We start from the raw sequence: 20,418 nt of genomic DNA on the forward strand, positions 1-20,418 counted from the left end.
CATGGATCAGTGATCAAGGTTAAGTTTGCATGGTCTAGTCATATTTAAGATACTTCAAGCATTAGGTTAACTTTATTTGGTGCATGGAATGATTTCATGGTTAATTGAACAATATGGTTTGTGTTTTGATTTATTTCTCAGATACTATAAGCATTAATAGGGAAACTAAATTATTATTTTAATGTTTATTTCTGTCAGAGATTTCATATGACCTTGACCTCATTTTCATGGATCATTATTCAATATTATATATCATGGATATGTTAGTTCATCAGATATTTAAAGCAAAAATTAGAACTATATTTTGAAAAGAATGATTGTTTGGTGAACATGTATGTCAGCCAGGGATCATTTGACCTGTACCTCATTTTCAATGTTTTTGTGATGTTTTTAGTGTAACATTCATATTTAGGACTAACTATAATTTCAATCATAAGCTTAGAAGGTGAAATATTTCAGTGTTTGCAGTCTAAACATATCAAAATGTGAAAATCATGTTTGCTTGAACTTTTCATATAAAGTTATTGAGCCAAAACTATTTTTGTGGGTACCGATTTTCATGGTTTGAGGAAAACACGAGGATATTTAATTCCTTGTTTTTGACAAAGTCGCCATTCATTTCTTTAGAAAAATTTGTTATTCTTTAAATATTTAAATTCATGGTTCCCCTGTTCCAACAAAATCCACGAAATTGGTATCCAACGAATAATAATGAATCCACAGTTTACATATTGTTATTTGATAGTCTTGCTGATTATAAGGTGCATAGTTTTGTAGTAATAGTTTTGAAGTAATTCTGACTTTATATGGTTTCAGATGAGTTGCAGGCTCAATGAAATTGGTCTCTTCCTTGAGTAGTATAGATTTTCAAACAAGAAGTGAATCTCAGCATATCCAAAAATCCGTCAACAGTCCAGCTAGTTATTTTTTTAAAGCACCTGACATCCTCAATCATATCACAAAGCTTTATATCCATTTTAGGTAGCTGTCATGTATAGTTCCTGAGATATGTGATAAGATTTTTAGTACATGGACTTTATATTTAAGAATATATAAGTCTTCGGTAAGCATGAACCTGAGGAGAGATAAATACATTAATTTGATCCCAAATTTCAGAAAGTATAAACCCCCACTCTTTTACAGTGGGAATATTATTTCACACAGGAACCATTTTGACTACAGGCAGATGATTATTCCACAGAAAACACTTACAAAACCGCAAAAAAATAAGAGATCTTATTTAAGAAAGACACAAAATCAATTTGATGCATAATTTTTTTTAATAATGTTCTATTGAGATTTTATACACTGTATATCAGTAAATGATTCCTACAACTTTCAAAAAAATATAATGTAATATCTATATACAATATACATTATTTACATTATTTACATATATGATGTAAACAAAACAAAATCAACAATAAAGTGGCCAGCCATTTAAATAATAAACTGATTTTAAATTTGCTGACACTTTTATATAATCATCAATTGTATCAGTATATGAAACATATTTGTACAAAATTTAGAAAACACTTGAATTGCATTAAAACTCTGTTTCAGGCCAATTTCAGATAAAATTTATTTCCTAGGCAATATATGGTTTTTCCTTTATATTGACACATTGGAAATTAAATTATTCAGAAAAAAAATATCTCGGGTGATTATTTTAAAAATTCAGAATCTGAATTATTATTTTTTCAAAAGTTAACAATGAAATTCTGTGATTTGGTAACAACTTACTAAGCAATGGGATTCAACCAATTTGATACACTGTTTTTATAATTTATGGTATTATATTAGTTCCTTGAGATTCTATTACTGCAAAAAATTGTGAATAATATACATTTATGGGAAGACACAAAATTGCACAGGGTGAAATGTCATAAAATTCTACAATAACATATTGTACTTGGTAACAATGCTACTTGATTCTGATAAGAATTTTTAAACAAAAAAAAAATCATCAGGTTTAAAGTATTAATAAATTGCAAAAACAAATATTTCATCAATGAAATTCCAGTAAGATATACTCATGAATATCCTTTTTATATAAGATACAAATTTTATTAAGTCTGATACAGAACTTTCATAGGCAAGACGTTTCAACTGAGGCACTACATATGTCATTATGGAGTAAAGGGTTAAAATATAATAATTACAGTGTTAATTGATATATGCATGTCCAGAAATTCTGAATTTGAGATGTGCGCTCCATAACATGACTTGCATATTAAATTATCACTTGTATACTTATTTCCAAGTGCAAGGAAATTTTATTAAAGGAAAGTTGTTTCAGAAAGAACCATACTCTTTCTAGGAAGGATGTAAAAATGCATCACAGGTAAAGGATGCTTTCATTAAGGTTACCTTCAAATGTCAGGAAGCTATGATTTGTATTTCCTAGGTAAAATTTAACAAAATATAACGGATAGTAGGTAGCCTTGACTGACAGACAGTGATAAACCAGTACACCCCTGTCTTCATGGGCTGTGGTATGAAAAAGATTTTTACACTAAATATTAAGGATGTACTAAGGTGAGGTTTTGGAATTTGTGTAAAATTTTTGGACTCCTTGGTATTTTTTCATACAATACAATGTAAAATATTTTGCCTGATAACACCCATTTATTTTTTCTTATTAGACTTAATAGCTCATGGAAGGTCATTTACCAAAATTATAGAAGATTCTTGATTTTCTTTCTTCTGTTTTGAGACACAAATAATACCAATGCAAATATAAGGTAAAAGTCAGAGTCAGCTTTTTCCAGCCATATTTTAAATCTCAAATATCTCGAAAAGGAGGTCCATGACCTATGAATATTTTTAGCTTATCTTTATCCTTAATTGATGCTTTACCAGCTTAAAGTATCAATTTTAATTTCTTAATTTCTTAATTTTCACTTAACCTCACCTAAGTACATCCTTAAAGATGCAGCAAAAGCATACAACACATTGTCAATATTCTGTTATTATGTTGTCTGAACAATTGTCAGGTTTATAATTATGAAACAACAAATATAAAAAAAATAGCAGAAAAATAGATAATACATTCTTTATATTACTTAATCCAAATGCAGAAATATCATAACTGTGTAATAATGCTTACATAAAAACACAATTTTCAAAATAGAATTCATAGTTAATCAATGACACAAACTTTCTCCAGTATTGAGAGTTATGGCAAAGTCTGGCAATTTTAGCATTACTTGCATGCAAAATTATCATAAAAATATACAACCTTCAAATAAAAGCACAACAAATTATCATTAATAAGTATTTACAAACTAATCAGTGTATGACCAGCATGAAGGTAAACACACTTCAATGAAGTGAGAATATCATGTTAAATATCACAGAATATACAACATGGAACCTGGCTTTAAATGGCATGCATGTTACTTTTAGATTCATTATTATTTGAGAGTTCATGCATGGGTTTAAGTAAACCATGACTTAAAATTTCGAACAAAGTACACATTTTCTCTAGCTCTATTTTTACATCAGGTGTAAATATTAAATTTCAATCTTGGTATCTATGATGAGTTAATTTGCAGACTTTGGCAAAATCTAGCTGCAGAATCGTAGCCCTTATTGCACAAATGATATTTTTTGACAATTTGAATCACAATTTGACAATGTCAATAGGACCATAAGAGTTTAACCGTTTTGCAGCTAGGCAAAACCATGAAATCAAATACTAATGATAAAACATTTTTTTCTTAATCCATGAAAATAAATAAATTGTTCAAATATGGAATAAAACATTTTTTATATAAGCAAATTAAAATGTTTAGTGGCACATCAAATACTTGAATTCCTGAAGTAACGTAGAAAATAAGACAGAAACAATGTAGGACCATAGTCACCATACAGTTTGACAACTCAGGCGCGGATCCAGGGGGGGGTTCCGGGGGTTGGAACCCCCCTTTTTCTGGACAATCAATGCATTTGAATGGGGACATGTAGTTGGAACCCCCCTTTGTCCTGGGTTAGGAACCCCCCCTTTTTAAAATGGCTGGATCCGCCCCTGCAACTGATGTATTAAGTGAATGAACTAAAGCTTAACAATGCACAAAACTAATTTGTTTTCTCATTTGTAACTTTGTGAATTGGAAAAATAAATAAAATGCATTTTAGACACAGAGACTACTCAATGAGGAAATGTTTATTTAATTTGTTTACAAGTACTAGTCTTGTTCTATTGTGAACTTAAGTGTGGCATAGACTATAATGGCATCCCATACCTTAAACAAATGCAAAATTCTGCATACTCATAAAAAAATATATACAATATCAACATATGATGAATATAAGTTCAAAAGTAATTTGTTTCTATCTATTAAGAATGCTTATCAAAAAAGAGCATTTTTCTTTCAAGCAAAGGCACATAAGAAAGTAATCAGCTCCTACTAATTATGTATAACATATAATATTTTATAACAAATATATAAAAAAAATATAAATAAAGATGATCTGAATACTTGCATCTCCCCTTGGTTAAAGGTGAACAATTAAATATTAAAACGGCCTACTAATGATGATCTATTTCATTTAATTTAATATCGTTATAAACTTTTTCAGTGAACACTTATTTTCCCAGGTTGACTTTTCCACTCAAAATTAATTCATCCTGTTTTAAGCATTTTTGACAGATCTTAAAGAATAAAAAAAAATATCCATAACATCAGATTACACAATAACATTAAAAAGTATAATACTTTTACTTAAGGTGGTACCTAACACTACAGGGAGATAACTCTGTAAAATCAGCTAAACGTTTTAATTACGTTGTGTTGTTAAAGGAATATCTAGCTTCTCAATGATCAAAATAAGTGTTTGTCAAACTGCTATATAACCAGTGCAATTTTTCTGATAAAACGGTTGGTTCAAATTTTTTGAAATTTTTATTTTTTTGTAAAAGGGTCAAAGTAAATACTTTGTCAAGATTTTAAGAAAATTAAACGAGCCAAATTAATTTTAGTTAAAGTGTTGGGTACCACCTTAAAAAACATACATTTTTAGATATAAATAAATAATATCATGATTATAGTGTAATCGTGGACAATTAATTCATTCTAATTTAATCATAATAAAAGAGTCATAGCATGGACATGATTGAGGGCAATAGAGAAAAAAATATAAAAAAGACCACTTTTCCTTACTAAAAATCTTTTTAGTTACTTCCATTTATTCAGATGCCTAGGACTAGCTGAGAGAGGATTTTATGTTGGTCTTCATGCAATTTTCACAGCACATAAAGACTTGCCTTATACACTTTGTCCAACATGTTGGTGTATAAAAATAAAATATTTTGATACTGATTTAAGCTCTATTGCACAGGGACACTGCACAAACAGAATTATTTCTTCATAGTTTAGCATAACCAAAGACACATAAACACAAATATATTTTCAATTAAATAAGTAGATGTTCAAATAAAAATTGTGCCATGTTAATGGTTGGTATGTTTACAAAATAGTTCTAAACAATATGACAGGCAATATGTAAACATACAGCTTAGGAAAACAGCATTAGATGTGAAATTAGTAAAGTCAGAAGCCAGTAGGCAACTATTCAACTTGTTGGTCATCAATATTAACAACCATTCCCCTGAGAATAAAATTATTCAGACTTAAGAAAAAATATCTTTCACCTATTTTGAAGCGTAAAAAGCATAGCTCAACCCATATCTTTATTTTGCTTAACAATTAACTAGATTTATCTGCTACGAGGTTGCCCTTAGAATGTATGATCCCTGTTAGATGTGTATCTTTATCCTTGTTTATTTATTCTACTAATAAGAATAATGCTTATTTGGGCCCTTTTTTAACCCCCAATTCCTAAACTGTTGGAACCAAAACTCCCAAAATCAATCCCAACCTTCCTTTTGTGATCATAAACCTTGTGTCAAAATTTCATAGATTTCTATTTACTTAAACTAAAGTTATAGTGCGAAAATCAAGAAAATGCTTATTTGGGCCCTTTTTGGCCCGTAATTCCTAAAATGTTGGGACCAAAACTCCCAAAGTCAATCCAAACCTTCCTTTTGTGGTCATAAACCTTGTGTTAAAATTTCATAGATTTCTATTTACTTTTACTGAAGTTAGAGTGCGAAAACTAAAAGTATTTGGACAACGACGCCAACGTGATACCAATATACGACCAAAAAATTTTCCATTTTTGCGGTCTTATAAAAATGATATCACTAACATTCTAAAAATGCTTCCTTTCAATAAGACTTAAATATAATTTTTAATATAACGAAGTATATGCGTTGCAATTTGTGAACAATATAGCATCTGTGTCAATATTTGATTGTTCAAATTTGTGTAAAATTGGTATTTTGTAGGACACATATATGTATAATAGAAACATGATACACTAAACTGAATACTCTATTAATAACTATCTATGATAATGCTATATACTTTCACTTTTCATAATTCTTATGTCAAATTGAATTCATTATCCTACAATCATCAAAACTGCTAGCACTTCATTGGTTATAAAAAAAAAAACCTAGTAGTACAAAAATTATACAAAAATTCTCAACAATATTTACATAATACAATGATGACATTTTATAACAACTATGAATTGACAGAGATACCCAATGGAATAAACAATGTGTTTCCATCTGCCAACGTGCCCTCATTATTTGAACTTTCTTCCTCTTTGATGTTAATACTATTTTCCTGCATAGAAGTATCATCATCGTCCTCATCTGTAATATCAACATCTGAGTCATTGTCTACCATTTCAAGTTTACTTTTTATTTCTGACACCATCTTTCTTACTTCCTTGTCTGGTGTTCTTCTGTATGGTTTTGTCCTGATTTTAGCAAATTCTTCTACAGTGAGAATTTTAATACCTGAAGCTGTCAACAGCTTGCCATGTCTTGTTTTTAGATGTCTTTTGTATGTGTTTCTCGTTTTGAACTTTTGAGGACAATCTGCACATATGAATGGAGTTTCCCCAGTATGACGACGCAAGTGTTCCTGAAAAAATACCATAAAAAATTGATCATTACAATAAATGGCATTAAAATGAATACCTTAATTACTTTTAAGATGGACTTCAGCAATAAACAAAATATCAGGTTGTTTATTTTCCAGACATGCCTTTGGACACGTTGGACATCATTGTATGGTCTAATCCATATTGTCCTCATATACTCGGGTCACTTATGGCACAAAATGGCCTAAAATATGAACTTTATCATAAAACTACAAAAAGGTCACAAATTGGTTCCTAAATTGGTCTATTTCAAAAGCCTTAATGCTAAACAAATCAGGTTTCTTCATAAAAGTACATAATATTCTCCAAAGTAAGCCCATTTTGGACATTTTGTCAAAATATGATGATTTTGTGCAATTTTCGGACCTTAAAGCTTAAGGAAAACCTTGGCCTCCACCTACGATCCAAAATGTTTTGTGGCCAAGAAATTCCAATTTTAATATAGAATTCATCGATATAAAAACTTTTGGATCGTAGATGGAAGCCAAGGTTAATTATGCCAAAAACAATAAAAATCATGGGAAAAAAATACCAAAATTGATCTTAAAATACAAATGATGACATTATTATTTATTCAAGGGGTCATAGCTTCATAAAATTTCTAAGGATGGTGCTATAAAAATATATTTTTGTCTAAGTAGTATTATCAGATGTATTTCTATGTGAAATTTGTAATTTTTTGGCCTGATTTAAAAAACATCAAAAATTAAGGGCCAATCTAAACCCTTCATGAACCTTCTCCTTTGCTCCCCTTATTGAAAGTAATTTTTTATTTCTCTTTCTGTGGTTTTACTTTAATATTTTTTTTTATTCAATGTACATTCTGCAAAGCATAGACACATTCTGTGATTTTGCTGAAGAAATACTCTGGTACCCTTTACTTATTGCTCATTGTTGGATGGATAATTGTTTACTGCTGAGTGGCTAGTTAAGTTCATTGAAACAGGGTCTAAATGAACTCAGTAGTTGACAAATATATCAACATCAGAATTTTCAAACTTTATTTTGTACAGCTAACCATCAAAATAAATATTATGACATTTGAAGCACTGCTGTATGGCCCGACTTACTTTAAAGTGACTTGGATGTCTAAACTTCCTACCACAATCCTTGCATGTAAATCTACTTTGATTATTGTGAATTAACATGTGGTAGTTCAAACTATGTTGTCTCGTAAATGTCGTATTGCATATAAGGCACATAAAAGGCTTGATTCCTGAAAAAAATAAACATAAGCAAAAATAGTTCTCCAGTCTTCAATTGCAGCATATTAGGAACTGAAATGGCACAATATACGGATAGTATTATTGAAATACATAACAATATGTCAAAGTATTATCTAAAGGGGGTCTCATTGGGGGGTTCTGATCCCAGATCCCACTTACTGTTTTGACAGATTCCTGTATCCCGCTCACACTATGTACGTTATCAATTTTCATTTTTTTTTTGCAATTTCCTGTGTCCCGCTAGTCTTCATTTCCCGTTTTCATGGCACAATAATTTGCATTTCATGTGTCACGCTTACAAAAAATCGGCAATCACACGTCATGCTTAGACCCCAATAAGACCCACTCTAAATGTTTCAATGATTGTAAATTTTACGGTTTTCACAGATGTTACTTGTATTAGATGTCAATTTATCATCTCTAATTTGGAAACAAAGTGTTCCATGCTTTCATTGGCTATGCCTTGGATACTGTTCAATAAATTCATTCTTTTCTTCTGTTTAAAGTGTTTCAAGCTTTTTTGGAATAACAGATTTTTTTTTTAATTCCAAACATTTTATAAGGCATTTTTCACTTAATTTAGGCAGATCCTTTTGTGATCAAAATAACAAGTTTTAAAAGAGGCTACATGACTCACCCAATTAAACAGCTACAAGAATTTTTATATTTGCATAAGAATGATTACCTGCATGACTTCTGTAATGATACATGAGAGTTGCCGCCGCTGTGAACTGTTTATTTGTGCAGATCTTACAATATAATGGATACATTAAGTCCCTCTTTCTGGCTTTCAATTCTCGTATGCACTTTAAGGCAGCTTTCTGGAAGAAAAAGTCAGTCATATTGGTTAATGAATTCCTTTGTTACACTCATGTCTATACTTTAATATTCGTATTCACATTATACATTGTATTGGGAAAGTAATATATTTCATAGTGGTCTAAATCTGCAGAGCTTAAGATATTGTTTATAGTCAAATTGCAAGTATTTCAGTTTATAGATGAAAAACAATTCACTGTTAATCATTTAAAATCAGGTGAAAGAGCTTGCATAAGGAAGCTTTACCTTTAAATTTACTAAACTTCAACTATAGTAACTTTTTATATAATAGAACTGCATGACTGCTTACATCAAAACTGATAAAACACATATTTTGTTTGGATTTAAAATGAATTAATATATATAAAGAAAGAAATAGAACATACTCTTTCCCATTCCGTGGTTTCGAGTTCGTTTGGATTTTTCCTCTTTTTCTTCTGTGTATGAGGACCTATATTAATAATACATGTATTGTTTGGAGATTGCTGTCGATTTCTTCTTTCTTCCTCTGACAGAGATTCATATTCTTCAGGAATTGCAATTCTTCCATGCTTTGCTATTGGGCACTTGGGCATTGGTGGGTATGGTCCTTTAAGAAAAAATGTACAAAACATATTACAATTTGATCACTTATTTGGTTAGACTGAAAAAAATATAAAAAACACAATTGTTAAAATTTAATTCCTTAAGGTGGTAACTAACACTACAGGGAGATAACTCTGTAAAATCAGCTAAAAGTTTTAATTATGTTGTGTTATTCAGGGAATATTAAGCTTTTTCAAAGATTAAAATTATTGTCTGTCAAACTGCTATATAACCAGTGTAATTTTTCTGATAAAATGGTTGGTTCAAATTTTCTAAAATTTTAGTATTTTTGTCAAACATGTCAAAGGGTCAAAGTAAATATTTTGTCAAAATTTTGTGAAAATTGAACAAGTCAAATTAATTTTAGTGAAGGTGTTGGAGTACCACCTTAAACAAATTTCCCCAACATTTTTTTTTTCAAACAAAAATCTGATCATAGCCATGATTTGCAATATATGTCTGGTTTCCCCTTTCCATCCTTTTATTGTTCTTTCAGACTTGGGAAAGCCAAGACGCTTGGACAAAGAGGCTTCCAAATTTTTGTTGGCATATAGGAAATTCCTAAGGTTCTCATTTTAAATGCCATTTCACCAATTTTTTACCTTTGCAAAATATATCAATTGTTTGAACAGTACTACAAATACCTACTTTGACCACTGTGTCCTTTAGAGATCACAGGATTTTCAAATAAGGAAGGAGATTCAGATCTGTCACCAACAATTTCTTCTGAACACACGATTATAGTTTTTGAGGCTTCATCATGACCATATCCTGACAATTCATCCATCACAGACACATTACCCAGACATAATATAGGTTCTGCATTACGTTTTGGTCGAATTATTTCTCTCCCGCAGTAAAATTTCAGGTTATCTTCATCTTCAACCTCAACTTCTTCTTCTGCTTCACCAATGAATTCACGCATGTAGAAACTTTTCTTTCTTCCAAATACTGTTGTGTAGCTATGGTCATGATGAGGCTGAGTTCTACTCAACAGCTCTATAATTAATTGTTCATTTTCTTCCAGTCTCCTTTCCGTTTCTTCTCTGCAATAATTATCTGATTGTTCCACTGGTTGTACATCGTTTTTTCCTTTGATTATCCTATTACCAGATTTTACTTCCTTATTAGGTTGTTTAGTAATAATTTTTGTTCTGTCACTTCTCTGTAATGAAGATGAATCATTTTCATCGCCAGAAATTTGGTCCATGCTATCCCTACTCTCCTCAGTTACTTCCCCACTCTTTAATTCTGCTGGAGTAGTTGTGTTTGGTATATTGTCATATTTACTTGTTTTTAATGCTGTAAATTTCATCTTTTTTGTTTTCTTGATAGCTGCCATTTCTATAAGAGGAAAAGTTATAAAAACTTGGTAACACAAGTAAGATATTCAACAATTTTCAAATTAGTTTGAATCTCTGGTGGTTGGCTGTGAATTGTTACCATATAAGCTGAATTTAAGTACATTTGATAAAATCACAAAAAGTTGCAAAAAAATGTAATTGTCATGAGTGTAACAACTGAGATAAATTCAAAAGATGTATTTTTTTTTTCAATTTTGTTTAAACTGAATTCACTGAAGCATGTTCATCCGAGTACAAATTACAGAGACAATAGGATGTTTTAAGAGATTTAAGGTGGTACCCAACACTTTCACTAAAATTAATTTGGCTCGTTTAATTTTCATAAAATTTTGACAAAGTATTTACTTTGACCCTTTGACAAAAATGTAAAAATTTTAAAAATTTTGAACCAACTGTTTTGTCAGAAAAATTACACTGGTTATATAGCAATTTGATAAACAGCAATTTTGATCATTGAGAAGCTTAATATTCCTTTTACAACACAACGTAATGAAAACGTTTAGCTGACATTACAGAGTTATCTCCCTGTAGAGTTAGGAACCACCTTAAAATAAACATCAAGCATAACCACACTAAAAGCTTAGTGTCCTGTACAATGTACAGAGCATCATCAGGGGTTTGTTATTGTTTAATAGTGTGTGAACTTCTGTTGGTTTTTTATTGCAAGTTTAACTATAACTTTTTTTCTTCCATTTTCATATTATTCTTAGCTTGTCAGTTTTAGTGTTTGTCCTGTAAAAACTGAAGTCAACTTTCAAATTAACATTGTAGGTCTTCCTCTATCCCTTACATTTACCCACAGACTTTCTTTTAGTTCATACCTGATTAAATTGCAACTTATTACTTACCTGCTAGTCTTTTATTTTTCATGTGAACAGGTTCAGCTTCAAAGTAAAAACGTTCTTTTCTATCAGGATCTGAAACAGTTGTAGATGTGCATGATTGGTTTACAATTGTATACAATAGAAAATAAAAAAATTTCAATTAATGTACCAAAGCAGATAAGTTCCAAATAGTATCTTCAAAAACTTTTTAAACCAATTTATTTTACAAAGAATAATAGTAATCACTGCCTTGAAAAGATACAATTGATAGATGAATTTCACTTATTTGACCAATTCATACTAGTGAAAATCCTATGTTGGTGGATACAACGGGTTGTAACCTAATTACCCAAAAGGGATATAAAACATTCGGGGAACAAAATCACAAATAAGACTGTGATTAACTGTGCAAAATTTTCTTAATTCTTTAATATCTTGGTTGAATATTTTAAGTAGCAACTATTGGTTCATGACTTTTCAAGAATCTTTGCTAGATTTCTCCCAAATCTTAAAAATTAACAGATAGAACATTAAATATTAAATAATCTGTTATATACACCTTTCCCAATAGCTCAATATCCTACATGATTACATGGATTTGTATCATAATAATTATCTTACCATTTTCTTCATCAACTAATTGCTCAAGATGTTTGTGTAAATGATTCCTCATCTTCATTCTTGCCCCAGATTCATTTCCAAAACTTTTGAACTGAGTCTGGCATTTCCTTGGCATTAAGTAACATGTATATATGAAGTTTCTTGTCATTTCATTAGATGACATTTCAGCATAAAAGTTGACTAAAAACTTGTCTGAGAGTGTTTTTATCTGTTTGAGGTTTAAAATCTCCAGAGAGGATAACAATCTCATGGTCTGAAAAAAAGAAAATGATTCATCATTGGGTCCATTATTATAAGAATCTAGCAAACAATTTTGTATGAGTTGTACATGTATTCACAAGGTGTCGTTGTGTTATGAGAGACAAAAAAATCATCAAATGTCACATACTTCTTCTAATTATTGTCTAATCGAATTGGAATACAAACAAGAATGTGTCCCAAGTACACGGATGCCCCACTCCCACTATCATTTTCTATGTTCAGTGGACCATGAAATTGGGGTAAAAACTCTAATTTGTCATCAAAATTAGAACGATCAACTTATAGGGAACATGGTACTAAGTTTCAAGTGGATTGGACTTCAAATTCATCAAAAACTACCTTGACCAAAAACTTTAACCTGAAGCGGGACAAACAGACGGACAAACAGATGAACAAACCCACAGACCAGAAAACATAATGCCCCTCTACTATGGTAGGTGGTGCATAAAAATCTGCTGGAAACATAACTACATTTGAACAAGGGTATAAACATTATAAACAAGAATGTATCCATAGTACACGGATGTCCCACTCGCACTATCATTTTCTATGTTCAGGGGACCCTAAAATTGGGATAAAAACTCTAATTTTGACATTAAAATTGGAAAAACAAGAATGTGTCCTCAGTACACGAATGCCCCACTCGCACTATCATTTTCCATGTTCAGTGGACCGTGAAATTGGGGTAAAAACTCTAATTTGGCATTAGAATTAGAAAGATCATATCATAGGGAACATGTGTACTAAGTTTGAAGTCGATTGGACTTCAACTTCATCAAAAACTACCTTGACCAAAAACTTTAACCTGGAGCGGGACAGACGGACGAACGGACAGACAGACAGACAGACGGACGGACGAACGGACGGACGGACGCACAGACCAGAAAACATAATGCCCCTCTACTATCGTAGGTGGGGCATAAAAACATATCATAGAGAACATGTGTACTAAGTTTCAAGTTGAATGGACTTCATCTTCATCAGAAACTACCTTGACCAAAAACTTTAACCTAAAGCGGGACAGACGGACGAACAGATTCACAGACCTAAAAACATACTGCCTCTCTACTATTGTAGGTAGGGCATAAAAAACAATTATTGTAACAATAACTATTTTTTATAATAGCACAAATATATTCAATACCTTTTTATTATTTCTTTTAGGTTCACTTTCAAGTGTTTCAGAAGCAACTTGTGCTAGGACATCTAATGACATGTAATTTGATTGGTCTTCTTCATTTTCTTCAACCTTTATGGACCTTTTCCTTGTTCTAGATTCTACAAAACATACATATCAATATTTTACATTTATCAAGTTCATTACACTTCAATGAGCAGTCTCATGGAAAGTAATTAATATGTGACAATCAGGTACAGTAAAATGAAATCCTATGATGAACTATTTTTGTTTACTTTCAATGTAAGTAATATAATACATGTACTTTATAAAGTTTATTTTACAATACAGGCCTCCAGCCAAATGTCATGACTGGACATACGTAAATTTTACAATTGAAAACATTAATTTATTATGCCAACTGCAGTTAAATAGCAACATTCTAACAATAAACAGACAGACATAATTTCTAATACAATTAACTCACACAAGCCAACGTGCTATATTTGATCTTTCCAAGGGTAATATATTAGGCCAAATAAAAATATATGTGTGGTTCCAGTAACCCGACCGACCCTAGTTTAAACCCCCCCGACCCTAGGGTTTGTGAATAAAAATAATATAAAATTCGTAGATTTCTGTCATTTGAATTTCCATAAGAAGTATCTGTTATTGGCAAAATGCAAGAATTCATAACAATTTGTTGTCAAAATGCAACAAAATTAATGAAAAACGTAAATGACTGTCTTTATTTTGCAACCAAACACTTTTAAAATGGCTGACTTCTGGTATTGACGTGTGTAATACTGGAAACAATTTCCGTAAAAACACGATTTTTTTCTGGATTTTGACAATCCTAAATAAAATTTAGAAAAAAATAAATAAAATTTGCCGACCTACCGACCTTATTTTTCAAATGTATGTAACTGGAACCACACATATATTTTTATTTGGCCTTAGCATTTATGTTTTTCTTAATTTTTTAATACACATCTTACAAGAAAAGAAGGCATTTAATCAATAACAATGCTATTTTCCATATATATTTTTAATATTTTTATTTCCAAGGTGATTCAAAAATTGTCCCAACCATTACTAAAATAAACCTTTGATATAGATTTCATAAATAGCTGACTGTAACTGTAGACTTGAGAGTGCTTACAATGCAATTTTCTACAGAATTTATATTTCCAAAACTCATCCAAGACTTTGCAAGTTTGGTAAACCTGACATATATAAATCTCAAAAATATAGGTACAAAAATTGTACATGTGACAGCACTTAAAAGACCAGATAGACAGAGGGGTAGCCTTTTATTGGTATGTCCCCTAGCCTGCAAAACTTCATGTAGAGGAAAAAATAAGCATATCAACTCATCATCAACGTGTCAACCCTTAATAATGAAAATGCACACATATGACTACAAATTCATGTGTAGATTCTCAAAGTTTGCATGCATAATGTTAGCTTTCTTTGTATTTTTTTAGTGTTATTCACTGTTTATGATGCAAAGTGATCTAAAAAATAAACAATATTATGTAAACAAGTATTCTAACAACTAACCTTGCCCAGATTTGCAAAGTAAATTAGTGATGTGAAGGTGACTGGCAGATATTGATGGTGATGTATGTAATTTGGCTGCCCTTGACCTTGGAGATCTTGAAAGAGAGACCGGTGTTGATTCTTCCTCTTCACTGCTTTCTATAAAATACAATAGAATAATGTTACCTGCTTATCAGCAATCAGCACATGAAAAATTGAGTTGAATATTTGCCTAAGTTTTAGTTCAAATGATAACAATAAATACAATGTCATACTAAACTTCAAAACATATAAATGAACTAAAACAAGCATTCTGTGAGCATGGTTAGTATTGCATGGCAATTCAAAGTTGCCTACCGGTTAAAAAATCATTGTAATGGAACGAAATTCTAACTTGATTTATAACTTGCCATGGTGAAACTACATAAAATAATAAACAAACATACCAATAAGTTCTTCAAACAATTTGCCTAAGAAAATTTATCAAAATACAATGTCTTTTACAAATCTTTTAAAAAATGATTTTTTTCCCTTTGAACAGAAATCTAGTAATTATATAATAAGTATTTCATCAAAGATTTAATTCTAGGGAAAGGGCTTTCACTGAACAAGGAGAAAAGCTAAAATCGTGAAAATCGAACTTGACCTGTAACTTATCATGATAAAACTATACATCAAATATCTAATCATTACCTTTAAGCATGAAGAAAAAAAGTCTTGAAAACTGATTTGCAAGACTGACGGATGGACAGACAGACAGACAGAGGGCAGAAACCTAAAATCTCCTTCGCCTTCGTCCGTAGTGGACTAATTAAAATACATTTAAGACAAACAAAGGGCAGAAGTTCCTAAATATATATATATATATATATATATATATATGATATAAATGCCTATTTATTGGAAAATCTTCAATATAATGTTTAATTTGTTCATATCTTAAAGCCGACTAAAATTAATTATTAGATTTTCATCCAAATTTTTTTTTAAAATGGGGCAGGTAAGAGGATTTTATTTTTTAAATTTTATTTCATATGACACCTTCTTGTCACATGTTATTCATATATGCAAGTGTAATAATAAGCTTATATCATGTAAATACACCCATAAGGTATCGTGTATAAGACATTTATTAACAATCAAAACCAAGGAGTAACCAAAGACTCATTAAACCAAGACATTTTACATCAACAGTTACAAATAATAAGTAGGAAACAACACGAACTCCACTAAAAACCAGGAGTGAAATCAGGTGCCCGGAAGGGTAAGCATTTCCTGCACCGTATATGGCACTCGTCATGCGTTCGAAATGATGGAAGGTCGTTATGACTGAGGAAGAAGATCACTGAGATATGATTTCTGACACACTTTTGTCTTAATGGCCAATCAGCTCATGATGGCCACCATAAAATTGCTTGAGTGATGACCTTAGTTTGATTTATAGCCCTGTCTTAGCAACTTTTGAGAAAGCAGTATTCCTTGTTCAACAAAATCAACGTACTTTGAGCTAGCTTTAGATTAACGTATCAATTGAGACACATATACTCCATAAGCTGGTGCCACTTTTTCAAATTTGTAAATATATTCACTGATTGGAAACCACTGTTCTACATGTAATTGCCGCTTTAGAAACCTATTTTATAATAAACAGCAGAAATGTGGAGAAATGCTATCTTCTTCAAATGTATTTTGCTTTCTAAGCAATGTTTTGTTGTCCTAATAAAATGAAGCAAATGCATTGGTATGCAACATGAGTACGTAAGTACAGAATAAAATGAAAACTCAAACAGTGTGGAAATAATAGGGTTGGTCCTTAATATGCAAGATGCAAATATACATAATATAATTACAATGTAGAAAATAAAGTTGTTTAATGACTCTATCATGGGTATTGGGACAGAGGATGTTTGCTGTTTTTCTACAAAAAAAACGAAAGGCATGGCTAAATCTAGAGCTAAGATCTTGCTATAAATTAATAAATCAAAAATGTGTATGTTTGTTGATTTTCTAAACTCAATACACTATACGGTCACCAATCTAAAAAGTTCATGCTTGTGTCATTTTCTTTATTCCAGTCAAATGTGTTCCACGATTCTTATGCTTTTGGGTTTCATTCACAGTCCAAATTTCTTGACACAAAGTCATTGTATCAAATAAAATAAATCCAAGGTGTTTTACTCACAAACATTTGTGTGTCATTTGTGACTTACAGCGATTTGAGTTCTTGGACACAGCGTACTACTTGCAACCCGAATATTTCACGCCCTTCTCGTAATCAATCTCTATTCTCAGTAAATGATGTTGTCATCATAGATCAGCAGAATATCATGAATATATCGACTTAATCATTCAGTAAGAATACTCTAAGAAATACGAAAAAAGAAATTTGAAACAGGAAGTTTTACATGAAACGTTTTCACCTAAAAGTAAAATAATTTTGGCCCTTAAAAATGAACTTTATATGGTTTACTTTTACAAACTGTGTCTTGGATGGAGAGTTGTGTTGTTGACACTCACATCACATCTTCTAATATCTATTTATAGCATCATTTGCAAAAATACAATTATGATGTTACATGTAAACAGTTTTTTTTATAAACTAAACCTTTTTCTGTCTGCTATTTATTGAAAATTCAAAAGCTTCAAAAGTAACCGCTTCGAGACCTTGTATATTTCATATCGGGTTAATAGGCCTGATTTTAACACACAAGTCAGTAGAAGTAAAGAACCTGTCTAATGTCCCTTGTTTTCACATAGGAATGTGAAAATGTAAGTTTAATCTTACGTACTTGTATGTAATGTCATGAAAGCTCTTTTAATATAGGGCCCTTTAATTGGAAATAAAATATTCTTATTCTGTAGGAAGTTCGGGAGTTTACTATAAACATCAGATACAAATTATCTACTACATACAAACTAAATGAGTACCATCCAAGTTTTAGGTAACTTTTATTTTTATTTTATTAAAATTCATAAATCTATTACCTGAAATTGTCATTTTCATATTTTTTGTTATTTTTGAAATTTATAGCAGACTACATTTTTGTTTGCCGCCATCTTGAAAGCGTCTGTCAGCGCATGGTATATATTTTTACGAGAAATGTGACATTTCTAAACATCTTTCACTTTCAGAAAACTGTTAACTTGTTGAAACATAGTCTCTCTTCAAGGATGACAACATACAATTACATTGTCATGTCAAAAAGTACACATTTCATGACAAAATTCGACAATGTGTACATTTTGTCATAGCAGCCGACATTGTCACATAAAAAGTAAATTTTATTGTAGATGTCGCAAAAATGAAATTGGTTACATCGTCAATATGACAGAAAACTTATTAATCTGTAACTACCCGATTCCAAATATTCATTCTGTCTCTTTTCGGGTGATTTTTCTGCTCTTTTTCGAGTCGCCATTGTCGGGCACCTGCAACTCGTCTGCTTTTACCTCATTCCTTGAGGAACATTTTGCTATTTTAAAAATATATTGCACTATTTTTTACAAAAACTGAATCAATAATTTTTAATTGGTTTGATTAGAAATTATATGGGATTTTATGATATTTTTTACAAACTTATTTGAAGAAATTCTATGCAAGAAATTTAGTCACGTGATTATCTGTCAAAATGGCGAAGATGGAGACATTCGATATCGTCTGAAGGAAATTATCTTTAGTTTAGATTGACGTCCTGTTACATTTGAGTGTTAAAAGATACAATAATTCTGTAGGTATTTCAAGACATATATAGCGATCATGGCTTTACATGTTAATGTCTTATTTAGTAGATAAAACTTTAATCTCCTGAAGTTGCCTTTCGTTGTCCTCAGAGGCTCAGTCTCAGCATCTCAAAACCTTATATTCAATTTTATCTTACCTGTTCGTCAAAAATAATTTAGATGACTGTTTATACACTTAAATTGTATATTAAGAGCAGACCTGTACATTGGGAGGAAAAATTAAATGCAAGACCTATAAAAGATACTTAAAAAATGGCATTAAAATGCATTTTTTTAAAGTGAGTCTGACTAATTAGCAACAAGGAGTGATAAGAAGAATAACTTAGTAACAAGATAACTAAGTAATATTTAGCACATGAAAATAAATTTGGGTTAAAATATCTCAAAGATTATTTGGAAAAGAAAATGTTTTAGAAACATGCATTAAATTTTTTTTTTAATATAGTCAAATTTTTATATAATTTCACAAGCATTTAATTATGTCAAAGTATATACATCAAAGGTTCAAACTAAATTATAAGATAATCAATCTTTATTTATTTCAGAAGAAAAGTACATATATCATGTATATTAAAAACAAAATATTTAAAGGATTGGTAACTAAATTGTTTCAAAATGTATGTTCAGATTGATACATTTTGTTCATAATGACATATTTTAATTTAAAATAATGTAATAAAATTTTATTTGAAAAAAATCCTTACCACAGGACCACTGTGTGTTGTTTTTTCCTGCCAGTGTTATAGCATGACTTGTGTTAAAATTGAATGATAAAAAGTGTGAAGTGCAGGTAGTTCAGTGTTTTTTGGTCAACAATAATTAAATTATTGCGAAAAAATGTTCTACATGTACCTTTGGAACTTAGAGCTTAATTTTGTGAGGCAGTCTTGAAAACCAGAAGATCAAAATTGGGAACATAACACCCTATTTTCTTTAACAATTTTTTTTATCTATTAGCCTAACCTTAAACCACTTTTTATCAGTCAGGGGACTTATTGAAATAAGTGTTTTTTTAAATTTTGAAAATGTTTTGGTCGTATATTGGTATCACGGTAGCGTTGTCATCGTTTTCTTCCGAAGACATTTGGTTTTCGCACTCTAACTTTTATAAAAGTAAATAGAAATCTATGAAATTTAAACACAAGGTTTATGACCATAAAAGGAAGGTTGGGATTGATTTTAGGTGTTTTGGTCCCAACAGTTTAGGAGTTAGGGGCCAAAAAGGTCCTAAATAAGCATTTTTCTTGGTTTTCGCACAATAACTTTAGTATAAGTAAACAAAAATCTATGAAATTTTA

The 20,418-nt window shown here is 30.7% G+C and overlaps 2 protein-coding genes across 7 annotated transcripts in view; one reads left to right on the forward strand and one right to left on the reverse strand.

Annotated features, from left to right (window-relative positions):
* Window positions 1–1,261: 1,261 nt before the first annotated feature.
* LOC143069069 (uncharacterized) lies at window positions 1,262–18,846 on the reverse strand. 3 transcript variants are annotated; one of them, XM_076243512.1, is made up of 11 exons: window positions 18,735–18,810; window positions 17,590–17,742; window positions 15,401–15,538; window positions 13,865–13,998; window positions 12,460–12,712; window positions 11,863–11,931; window positions 10,299–10,994; window positions 9,452–9,654; window positions 8,932–9,067; window positions 8,091–8,236; window positions 1,262–7,001 (listed from the first exon to the last, which is right to left on the reverse strand). In XM_076243512.1, exons 4-11 carry the CDS (start codon window positions 13,934–13,936, stop codon window positions 6,594–6,596), a joined length of 1,983 nt encoding a protein of 660 aa, XP_076099627.1. In that variant the 5' UTR covers window positions 13,937–13,998; window positions 15,401–15,538; window positions 17,590–17,742; window positions 18,735–18,810; the 3' UTR covers window positions 1,262–6,593. The 3 variants fall into 3 exon arrangements, with proteins under 3 accessions (XP_076099627.1, XP_076099625.1, XP_076099626.1); XM_076243510.1 differs by lacking the exon at window positions 17,590–17,742 and having other exon boundaries at window positions 18,735–18,846; XM_076243511.1 differs by lacking the exons at window positions 17,590–17,742; window positions 18,735–18,810 and adding an exon at window positions 18,365–18,707.
* A 152-nt stretch (window positions 18,847–18,998) lies between these two features.
* The window catches only part of LOC143069071 (EH domain-binding protein 1-like), a 118,147-nt gene continuing 116,727 nt past the window's right edge, over window positions 18,999–20,418 (forward strand). For all 4 annotated transcript variants that reach the window (XM_076243513.1, XM_076243515.1, XM_076243514.1 and 1 more), the window contains exon 1: window positions 18,999–19,107. The gene's annotated coding sequence lies outside the window, so the exon portion shown is untranslated. The remainder of the gene's footprint in view (window positions 19,108–20,418) is intronic.

Source organism: Mytilus galloprovincialis, chromosome 3, assembly GCF_965363235.1.
Source record: "Mytilus galloprovincialis chromosome 3, xbMytGall1.hap1.1, whole genome shotgun sequence".
NCBI lineage: Eukaryota > Metazoa > Mollusca > Bivalvia > Mytilida > Mytilidae > Mytilus > Mytilus galloprovincialis.

Bases quoted from the DNA above. Each gene is read 5' to 3' on its own strand.
- LOC143069069 (XM_076243510.1), bottom strand. From the start codon at position 18,798: ATGGCGACTCGAAAAAGAGCAGAAAAATCACCCGAAAAGAGACAGAAT. The intron at 11,932-12,459 runs GTAAGATAATTA...CAACTGTTTCAG, and splicing joins ATTAGTTGATGAAGAAAATG to ATCCTGATAGAAAAGAACGT. The intron at 9,655-10,298 runs GTAGGTATTTGT...TTTTTCTTAAAG, and splicing joins TAAAGGACACAGTGGTCAAA to GACCATACCCACCAATGCCC.